General features: G+C 39.2%; 1 protein-coding gene across 1 annotated transcript; it reads right to left on the bottom strand.

Annotated features, from left to right (window-relative positions):
- Nucleotides 1-364: 364 nt before the first annotated feature.
- FGB (fibrinogen beta chain) lies at nucleotides 365-7,185 on the bottom strand. The gene is made up of 8 exons (XM_009101209.4): nucleotides 7,043-7,185; nucleotides 5,313-5,516; nucleotides 4,377-4,560; nucleotides 3,561-3,788; nucleotides 2,854-2,967; nucleotides 2,205-2,327; nucleotides 1,735-2,020; nucleotides 365-878 (listed from the first exon to the last, which is right to left on the bottom strand). Exons 1-8 carry the CDS (start codon nucleotides 7,145-7,147, stop codon nucleotides 650-652), a joined length of 1,473 nt encoding a protein of 490 aa, XP_009099457.2. The 5' UTR covers nucleotides 7,148-7,185; the 3' UTR covers nucleotides 365-649.
- Nucleotides 7,186-11,748: the final 4,563 nt, after the last annotated feature.

The following is an 11,748-nucleotide window of genomic DNA, read 5'->3' as shown; positions in this document are numbered from 1 at the left end:
AACTCCAGTCCCATGATAGGGCTTGTATGAAAGCACTATGTGTGAAAGCAAGTATGTGACCAGGTCCAGAAAAGGACATATTTTATCCAGCAACAGGACTGGAGCCAAAGGACCAGTGACCTACTCATTTGTTCAATACTCTTTTCACTTTTATTCCTTCTCAACTTGTTACACTGGTAGCTACAGTTACTTTTATAATACAAAAGAAGATAACTGCCTCTTTTTTAGTGGAATGCATTTCCTTCTCCCCAGATTATGCATGAATACTTAAGAATAATATGAAGAATACTTTTAAGTTTTCATTAGTTTTTAAAAAACACTTAGAAATAATCCTCCCCCTCTTTAAAAAAAGATACAAAAGACCTTTGTAAAAGACTGAAACATGTTGGTTTTATTTTATCAGTGTTGTTTTATAATAGTTAATTCTGTCTTATGCACAAATGAAAAATAGGAAAAATACACTGGTGAGTTATTTTCATTGGACAGATTTAGATATATATTTGTCACAGCTTTTCACTTTAGGTCACAATATGGTTGTACATACAGATTGGGTTCTCATATGTAAAGATAAGACTGAGTACCATGCTAAAAAGACAACCACATACAAATACTAAAAGAAACCCCCTGATTCTGTACATTTTGATAATGGTTACTGTGGAAAGTATGGCCGGATTTTCATGCTCATCTTCTTCATTGAATACCACGACCCTTTCCAGTTCATCCATACGACACCATCATCTGTCCCGTGTTTTGCCATGTCCCAGCTGTAGGTCCCTCCCCAGTAGTATCTGCCATTGGGGTTGGCTGAGTGGCAGCGGTTGTACCACCATCCACCACCATCTTGTTTGGAGCACTGTTTTCTTGGATCTAGAGTTAACCTGATGAGGGGAAAAAAATAAAAAGGCATTGAGAGTGACATCTGTAATACAGGCTAACAGATCAATAGAGTACATATACTTGCCAGTGTACTGAAATTTTCAAACCATAATAAACTATTTAAGTCCTCTCTGAACTTTCTATAAAGGATTGACCATCACAAGCGTGTGCTACACAGTGCTCTCAGAAGATAAAGGAGCTAAGGAAAACAAATCAAATTTTAATTGCACCTCTTGGGGAATATAATTTTAGTTTACTGATTGATAACTGTGGTTATTTGAAGTTCATAATGATAACTACAATATCAATGAAATTTAAAGATAGAAAGCAGTAAGAAATGTATGTCTTCCCCAACCTAAACAATTCATGAATATGTTATCAGGTATTAAGCACAGGTTAGAGATACAGTGCTCTATTATGTACTTTTACAACTGAGCTCCTGTCTTCTGTGTAAGCAGAACATTGCTTTTTTAATGGATATGCTACCTGCTTTTTTCTTCAGGATCCATTATATTTTGCTGGAGTTACTACCAATATTCCTGCTTAGTGTCCTCAGCACTCACTGCTGCTGTCAGTCACTATAAATATACTGCATCCAGATTGCTGCTTTTTTTTTTTTTCTGGTAAGTCATTCAGCATGCTTGCTTCTTACTTGGTTGTGGACTGTCACTAACCTAACATACAGTTTTACCTGTCCTTGGCTATGCCAAGAGAATTCCATAGACATTTAGCCAGTAACTTGCAGGGACATTACATATTTTGACATGCTACAAAATGCTGTGAAAACTAATGGCAAATTAAAGAAATATTATATATTCAGCTCTATTTTTATTTTCAATGTCTAGTGCAAGTACATACCATCCATCATTGTCTCTGTCATAAGTACTGAAGTACATGCCATTGTGAATTGTCATTGTCCTGTTTTCTCCGTGCAATTGGGAAGCTCCTTCCATCAGCGCATTGCCTGCAGTACCTTTGTAGTTACTAACTGAAAGCTGATACTTGTTTCCTTCATTCTGTATGGTGAAACCTCCATAATGAGCTGATACTTTATCACCATTCCAGTCCTCCATTTCAATTAGAACTTCAGTGGGCCCTATTTTGGTAAGCTGGCTGATCTTGTCATTTCCAAGCCAATATTCACCTGAGAAGCAACAAGTGAGAGCTCTGTGAAACAGACTTCACAATATACCTCAAGGCAACTTTATTATTTGCTGTAGGTCTGCTGGAGTGGATTAGTTAATTTTGCAAAATCTAAGAGCTTCAAAAAATAGGAGAAAATTGTTTCAGTAAGAACAGCTCTTTGCATTTTGTCCTCGGTGTTTTACCTGGTGTATCACAGTAGTTCTTTCCTCCACTCTTTGCAACATTTCCAAATCCTTTTTTATACTGATCCCATACTCTTCCGAAATTAACACTGCCGTCCTGGCGGTTCTGAATCAAAGTCCAGCCTGCAGAGGCAAGAGTATTTAGATTAAATTACAAGTACGAAAGGAGCATCTGACATTAAGATACAACCCTTTTAACTTCACCTCAGAAGCAGAGGACCATATGGCTTCCTTGCAGCAGGTCCTTTCACCACTTTTGAGCTCAGCTTTGCTGCTTTTGCTCACACTTAAGTAGAACCTTGCTTCATAAGGAAAGGTGGAAAAAGCAGAACTTAAAGGACAGCCCTGGTCTTTTGTCAAATGACAGGTAAGAAATGAGCCAGGCTGTGCTTGTCTGCCTACCTATGCACCATCCATTACGGTCATAGTAAGATACATACACAATTTATTTCCAGTTTCACTATGGAAGTATCCTATTCTGCATCAGCAGATGGCCTGACTTCCCTGAACGAGTCAATCAGATTTAATTATCAAGTAATTACAAAAGGTAAAATTTCATATGTCTTTATATAAAATACAAATTACTAATTTGATTTTTTGGTAGCATTGATAAATTAATATTATGAGAACACAGTTACTCCACACTAACCTCCATTGTCTGTTTCCATGTCACAGTACACTCTGTATGGCTTGACGAAAGGATCTGGCTGGATGAGGTACATTTCAGATGTCTCGCCTCCCTTTCTGATGATATCTTCACATTCTGCAAGAATAAAACAGAGATTAGTATTGAAAGATCTATGAACTTGAACAGTTTTCTTATCTTTTGGTTTGCTGTTATTTGGGAACATTTTTAAATAACTATGGATAATATTTTGCTTTCATTTTGATTTCTGTAATACATCAAGTGAAAGAATCATGGAAGAAAGAATACTGCACTGTGCAGCTTTTCCAAAGAGGAATTTCTGAATCTTCAAACTAAGTGATGCAACACTGTATACCTTACAATGACTTTGTGAACTAGACCAGCTTTTGAAAGAAGAAATTTCTTGACCAAAAATATCAAGAGTACAACTACGATAGTCACAAAATTATCACTTCCAACTTACAAAGACCCTGAAGCCCACATTTCTTTAAAATCCAACTGGTCACTTATGAAGACTGATAAGACTGATATTGGATAAGAGGATTTTTGATCTGACCAATACAGTGATCCAGAAAAGTTTTTTTTTTTTTTTTATCTAGGATTTCCATCTTTCCTAATACCCTAATCAATTGTACAGGCTTCAGATGCATCTATCAATTTGCACAGTGACATAAATTGGAGAAAAGATGTCATTAGAGTTGAATGAGTACCTTTGCCTGAAACCACAGGAATATTACAGGAAACAGTACATGGGGAACGGCAGTAGTCCACCTGGGTTGCAATGGCATTTTCCAGTTTCTGTATCTTTTTATGTAAGGTATCCACAACTGCACGAAGAACCCTGAGACTAGATGGGATGTTATTGTCCAGATTATCCTTTATATAACTATACTGCAATTCCACTTCTGTGTTGTACTGAGAAGCTAAATCATCATTGTCTAGAAGAGCAAAGAGATGAAAAGCAGATTAGTTGTCAACATATTTCCCAGTTAGGAAATGATGAAGAGCAGTTTATAAGTACAGTTTGAGATGCCACTAGGAAGGAAGGCAGGAAGGGCATTTCTTTTGCTTCCTATTCCTCAGTGTGCAAAAACTATGCAGATACTCTCAGGGAAGTGGTATATGTGCACTGTTGTTTCTTTGCTAGCCAATAGGTTTATCAGTGGTGCTTTACTCTGCCAAAGAGCAGTAATTCCCTTCTTTCTGGAGAGCCATGGTGCCAATCCAGAGGCTGGTCATAAATGGATTGGATGGAAATAGCAAAACAGGAAAGGGGAATACGTGGAATACGTGAATGATGTACATTTAGAGGCCTCATATGAATCTTGCGTTAGCATGAAATCCATTCTTTGCATCTCTCAAAGGATGTTTTTTAAGATTTAAGAGGTCACGATCACAGAATCTTGCTTTGCTAGATAGTCCATGGTATTTTTAATTTTTTTAAGAAGTGCCACTAAAAAGTAACTGTAGGAATGCCAATAAAACTTCAATACCATTTACACTAGTAGTTCATAGAAGTAGCTTACCTTTTCTTTGTTTTTGCCTTTTTACCAGTTTATCATCTAGAACAGTCACATATTCGTAGAAAGATGAGGAGCTCTCCGAAAGAGTGTTCACTTTAACTTTAAGATCATTAATAACTGGTTTCATGGATTTTTCCTGTTTTAGCAGTAGAGTTTGCAGCTCACATCCAGTCGGACACAGCACTCCCTTAAAATAAGGAAAAAGGGCTGTGAATAAAAGTAAAGAAGTTCTAGTCCCATCAGAGAACAGCCATACCTTTGAACACAGCGAAGAGTTTGTAATGGGAGAACAGGTATTTCAGCATCTAGATAAGCTTTAACAAACTTCATTTGTTGGGAACCTCCACACTCAAACTTGTGCTCAGTCACTAAGACGCCTCTCAGCATTGCTACAGCTTGCATTTTCCAGCAGGGATCATGGCAGAGACAGTGTGATAGGCTGCTGCAAGGCAGCAAGGGGTGTGCTGGGTATCAAGTATGCTTGTATATGCAGTAAGAGCTGCAGCAGTGACTGAGAGTAGAGAAGAACTACATTTTGAAACTAATTTTAAGAAAGACATGGGAGGATGGGGTTTTTTTGGTCCCTGGGGTTCCTTAAGATTGTCTGAAACTGAATCCAGCACTTCTGCAGAGGTTTTTCCTGTCCTGAACAGTTACCTATGCAAAACCAGGCAGAAGGCACAGGCTAATCCACAGATACCTCATTTCCTGAACTCTCATCCCCCCATCTTTGCTGTAGGCCGACTCTGCTACTAATCCCTTGGACTCCGACACATCACCCTTCTGAATGCAGTCCTAGCAAACCCAAGCAAAGCGAAAAAAAGCTGGACTGCTTTAAACGAATGGCCGTCCTTTATTTGGCAAGGGAAACTCCCGTGCTGGGCGCACGAGAAGGAAAGGACTGTATGTCACCAGCTGCCTCAGCAGCCAGACACCCACCAGCTCGTCCAGCGAACGCTGGCAGCCTCCGGCATCGGGATAGACGGTCCGTTCCTTCTTGTCAGGCGTCTTCCCCCGCTTCGGGGGCCGGGGCTGGTACCCGGCCCCGCTGATGGGAGGTGCCACGGGGCGGAGCGCGGGCGCCGTTTCCACCCTTTTGTCCACGGGTCGGTGGCCCCGAATGTTAACCACGGGGTTGTCATCCTGCACAGCCAAGGGGAGACAAAACTCTCTGAATCTGGGATTGCTACTGCAAAACGGGCTGCACAGGGTGGAAGCATCCATTCAGCACTCTTTACTATTTTAGACAGCAAGAAAAACCAGGGAATGGAATGAAAAAGCCATAAAGGAAATGTTATACTGACATTATGTAAAACTAATTGCCATCCCCTCCCTTGTAAGACTAGTCACAGTCTCCATACCTAGATTTAGATAAACTAAAAAGTCTTCAAACCAAAGTAAAACAATATTTCAATTGCCAATTTTGACCAATGAATAAATATTACATAGTTCAGAGATACTAAGCGCCATGAAACTTGAAGTAGTAGACTACAAAAAAAAGTAATTAGACATCCTTGGGGCTAAGAAGTGTATTCAGCAGCACATTTTCAGAATCCCAGTTTATTATTGGGCTACAGGAATATTTGTAAGGTCTCAGAAAATCAGGGGGCAGTCAAATACATCATCAGGTCTCGAGCCACATACCAGCCATTAACTGGTGAAGTTAGGAAAACCATTTAACATCTCTCAGAGTAGGTTTGTAGGGCATACATTCCCCCTATCGGCCAGCAACAGCAAAGCCTAAGAGGATGAGCAAGGAAACAGGCCTGGTCCCTAAGCATTTTTTCAAACAAAACCATTTGAATTAATAGTTCTTTGAGCTACTGAATCAAAACCTACAGCTGTTTCCAATCCCACTGAGACTTAGCTCCAAATAACAAACATTTCAAAGGATCCAGCATCAGAGGCTTCAAGTGGTTTCAAAAACAAATAGCATACAAAAAACAAAATTGCTGAAAATTATTAAACGCATTAGTGTTATCAGTAGTCAATGTGCAGACACAAGTGCTCAGATTGTTAGAAAGCCTGACCAATTCAATTTTTACATGGATTTTCAAACAATAAAAAAATGCACCAAAATTCTAAATTGCGTTTCCCACTGAAATATTTTACTTAAACAAAAATATATATTAAACCATTATTTTATATTGATTCTCATTGCTTTTCCTTCTGTTTTGCAATAGTTACCTCTGAAATTCCAGTGTTAAGCTGTATGAACTGGTAGTTTGTTTAGTTTCAGGTTTTTTTTTTAATGTCCACTGACTCTGCAGAAAAGATTTTACTGTCTTTGAGACAGGACATGATTTATTACACACTTCTACTCCTTTATACCTAATACTAATTGTCTATAACATCATATGTCAACATTGCTAAATTAGTATCCTTAAATAAATTCAGCTAAATAACTAATCTTACCATCAAACATTCTTCATTCCCTACAGAAAAAGAAATAGGAAGAAAATATCTCCAAACTCAGAAAATAACTATTGTGGAGTTACATATAAAAAGTTAATTTTTTGAACAATTCAATCAGAAAAAGAATATGCACTGGATTATCTTTTCCCACAGCTTCCAACTTAGCTAACTCACGTAAGCTGAGGAAGTCACGCACACAGTTAAATGAAATTAATTATTAATAACTAATTATTAATCAATATTAGTATTACAACCTCTTCGTCATAGTCAAGAGAGCCCTGGGACTGAACGGAGGAAACACACAGCAGGAACAGCAGGAGCAGTTTCATGGTGCTGGCTTGCTTGAGCAGCTCAGTCATCTTCTCTTTTCATCAGCTCTGACAGGGAGAGGTCACCTCTGTTCTTTTATATATATGCAGCAGCACCAATTTCCAGCTTCACAGTGATAGGGTCAACCCTTCTGAGCAATCAGAGTTCTCTGTTAATATTCAACTTTTCACTCTGTGCCTGAATACATCAGTTGTTGAGCAATTCCTCTGGAAAACTCTTATCTATATGTCCCAGAGACCTCTGTTGATGCTGGCATCAAATACATGTTTAGATCCCTAAAAGCACCTCCTGCTCAGATTACACAAGGTTATCATTTTCTCAAAAATCACATGCATTTTAAAGCAGCTGGAAAAGTGAATGGTCAAAGAAAAAAAATTATTAGATGTCATGTGATGGCTCCTTTTTTTTTCCCTGCTGAAAATGTGAATGTTTCAGAAATATGGTATTAAATGAGAAAACAACTCACATCACACAGATTTCTGCATTTTTCTAAGTGCCTGATAGGTATGCAAATCTTTGGGTCTTTTAACATTAAAGTGGAAAAAAGGTATATTATATTCATTAGATTAATAATTTTGAGTAAAAGCAATGTTTTGATTTATTAAAAATCAGATGAATACTGTAAGCATAAGCCAATATTATTCCGTTGATATAGCCTTGTGATATTGTAAATGAACTAAAATAATTCAATTTTACATATTAATTTGCTGGTTTCCTTTTTTAATACAAAAATTACATCTTTCAAATATTATTTGAATGTTTTAAATAATCTTTTAAGGGAATACAGCATGAAGTTACTTGAAGTCATAGTGAAATACTCAAAGATACTTTCTAATGTTTTATAGGAAGTTGGGTATCACTGCTCTCATATTAGCAGAGTTTTAACATTTCATTGTGTTTATATTGTGATTTTCTCAGGCATTATAAATGACCATGATGTACTGAATTGAATTAAATTAAAGTGGGAGCCAGCACACTTTTCTGAAGTCATTCATATCAATGTCTGAACCAATGCAGGGATGCAAACTGGGGTCTGAGCTTCCATTTCAAAGACTAACTTGATGGAGGGGAGGATTTTACGAGAAGCAAAATTAAGAACAGCTAAAATTTATTGGTTTAGGCTTTTTCCTGTATTCATGCTGTTGTCAGAATTCTAGTAAACTATGGAGATTCACAAAATATGAAAACTGTTTAACCTGACTGGTTTAATTATTAAACAGTTTGGCCCCAAATCAGCCATGACTCAAGAAGCTGAAGCTCCACTGAATTGGATCTCCTGCATGAGGACATCACCAATACTATTACATTTGGAAGAACACAAACTTCTCCCTGCAGACATTAAGAAATCTCTCTAAGGCCAAAACTGACAACATCAACAAGTTATTTCCACTTGGATGCTAGCCAAGATGTTATCATTGATTTTGGGAATATCCTAACTTTTAATACAGTTTTCCCTCCATGTACTTCTGAGGGAAGTTCAGCCACCCTCATCTTACAGATGGAAGGGACATAGCCCTTGAACCTTTACCCAGGGCTTACGAGTAGCCCATGGTACAATGGAACTAAAATTAAGTCTCACTGTTCCTGAGCTAGAAACCCAAATTATCCCAGCTCAGTTCACAAAAATCCTAATTAAACATTAATAATATCTAGTGATATTTGTGCTAAATCTGATTTGAAACGATCATCATATTCTGCAGTAATTTATGGTGTCCTCCTTCAGGCATTAATCTCTCTTTAGCTCCTGATGGAGAGCCCTGGTTGTGTTTGTGCAGAGGCTGTGGAGACTGGATGACAACGGTTGGTGCAGGAGCTGCCAAGCCAAAGGCAGAGCCCCATCATGGGAAACCCCCAGGCTTCAGATGGGATTTCCCCTTTGAAACTCAGCCTTTGACCCTCCCAGCTCCAGTGCCTTTCATTGGCTTCCCCTGGAGAGTTGGGTGGTGGTGTCTCCATGAGGACTCTCCATGAGCAACACGTGCATGTCACACTCCAGCAGGCTGGCGGCTTCGCGCCAAATGACCAGATGCCTCAGGGCAGGGATCGTGGGACTGTCCATCTGGTAAGCAAGGGCCTTGTCTGCACTGCAGAGGTTGTGCCTGGAGACTTTTATCAACAAAAACGGTCCACATTTGGACTGGCATACAGAGGAGACTATCCTGGCACACATACACGCATACAGGAAAGCGTTTTGGCAGCAGAAGTTAATCTCCATTGGCATCTTGGTTATGAGATGTGATTCTACTCTCATGCTCGCAACCATTACCGTCAGGCTGCCACTTTATAAGGATTGAATAAAGCCTTATGAAGAACCAAAACTATAGCTTAAATTTCTTCTAAAAATGGCACCAAAGAAGCCTTCTCTTCAAAAACAGAACAAGCTCTCTTCCTTCATACTCCCTCCACCAATTCACGTTTTTAATGAGAACCAGAGCTAATGTGGTGGTGACACCACAGCATGTCTGCTAGAAACTGCAGTAATACTCCATGGACCTGTTGGTGTTCCAGGACACTCCTGTGTACAGCAGTTTTTACTAAAAAGGCATTTACTGGCAGAGGTGGGTGTGTGTTTTGAGGAACGACTGTTTGCTCGGTGCCCTGGTGTTTGTAGTGCTGGCCAGTGATGCAACCCTCTTTACACAAACCCCCCGACCCAGGAGAGTCATGATCACCAGATCACGGCTCTTTGGAGCTGGATGGATCCCCAGAAGAGGTCTTGGGGAACAGAACCTTTTGGCTTACACTGAGCTATAGTGTTTCTATTTAAAAATAGCTGTTGATTTAGAAATGTCCTTTTAAGCCAGTAGTGTTGTAACAGTGTCATCCTATGTAAAGAATATCATGAACCTAAATGTTCAGCTCTGCTGAGATGAACATCCTTTTTTCTTATTTGCTTTTACTGGTAGCAAATATTACTTCAAAGGTTTCTTGTAAATGATAATGAATGCTATCTCTATGTCCTGGGAGCAATATTAATGACTGGGCTATTCCCTTTGGCTTTAATAGAACACTAAAAGTTCATCCAATTTGCTAGTCACCTCCTATGAAATAGTGCTTATAAAAAATACATAGCTAGCTGTTTCCAGAATTGCAGCTGTAGCTGAAACACAAGAACACATCAAGAAGCCATATGTAACACAAAAAAAAAAAAAAAAATGAAGTGCATATTCTTATTAATATTACTGACATGATTTATTGATGTTCCAGAACTAAATTTCACCATAGACTAAACTTTCTAGGAAAAAAAAATTAAATTTGTCCTCTAACTGCATTCTGAAATCTCTGAAAAGATTAATTTGTCCTCTGAGTTTCTGAAGCATTACAAGGATAACAGGAAACAAGTTCAGATTATAAATTTCTGAGGGGAATGTTCATGTGTAAAAAAAATTAGAAAACTACAGCAATTCCAGGGCCATGTGAATACTACTATTAACAGTAACAACAAGCACAAACAAGTTTTCTTGCTAAATATTTTTTTTAATTTTGCTACCAGAGTGCATATTTCAAATTTGGTTTCCTTTTAAAAGGCAGTGGAAATAAGTTTGATTTCTTTCAACAGAAAGTAGGAAGGCAACCACTCTATAGACAGTCAGAGACTAGCCTTTAAACTATTTCCACACATCAAATCCTGGTTGATCAAGCAGGCACATGCTACTCTGTGTGCAACCTTAAAAAAGAAAGATAAACCTGTTTGAAATTCCTAGCTCTCCCCAAGTTTCCTTTCAAATGTTGTGTATCTTCAGTCTAACCTCATCAGCCCAAGAGGATGTGAGACTTGCCCCATTTTGACACACTGCCCTGTGGAGTTTGCACTCTAGGTTGCACTTTAAGCAAGGACAGACCACGCTCCCTCTCCATGAGATGCTATGCTGGTCTTTACAGGAAGCTCTGAAATCCACCAGGGATTGCCAGCCACACCAGAGGGACTACCAAAACAGGCTGACATGTTAAACATGAAACCTGCCTGCCTTGGCTTGAAGCTGAGCTGGCAATAGCTCTCCACTGCTACTGACACAATGTAATTGGCATATCTTTCCCAGCTCTACCTAGAACAGTAGCTGGGGCTCAAAGCCACTTCAAGCACCCTTCCATCACTGTATCCTAAATTACTAAATACAAGCCACCAGCACAGCCACCCATCAACTGCAGAAAAGACACAATATTTATGTCGAGCAGGCAAGTTGTGTGCCAGAAGTAATCCCAGGCTAACGCTGTCCTGTAGCTAGTAAAGACAGCAGGTTGGAACCAACTATGTTGCACTGAATTACTTCTAGCTCAGATTGTTTTGTAAACTGTTCACAGCTCAGGCAGGCAGTCAGTCAAGGCAGCCAGTCAAGCAGAGTGAGTGGTAAAGAAGAGCATCATGAAGGAGTGGCTGCAAAAGATGAGCTGGCCAAATCCCAGCTACTGCTCAGGAGGACAAGACTTCCTGGAGTTAAGAGCAGATGAGTATATGTGGAGAAGGTAGGTGCCTATTTGAAATTTGCACAGATGCATTTGGTTATTCTGCTCACGAATCGAAGTGAAATGTCAGGTGGAGTAGCAGGGTACATTTGGAAGAGATTTACAACCTCTGCCCTTTCACAGCCAACACTTTGCCATGAAGTGCGGGGGTTGCCAGCTCATTCAG

Source organism: Serinus canaria, chromosome 4 (assembly GCF_022539315.1).
Source record: "Serinus canaria isolate serCan28SL12 chromosome 4, serCan2020, whole genome shotgun sequence".
NCBI classification, from domain to species: Eukaryota; Metazoa; Chordata; class Aves; order Passeriformes; family Fringillidae; genus Serinus; species Serinus canaria.
The sequence above is the reverse complement of the archived record's forward strand: the minus strand, read 5'-3'. Positions and strand labels throughout refer to the sequence as shown.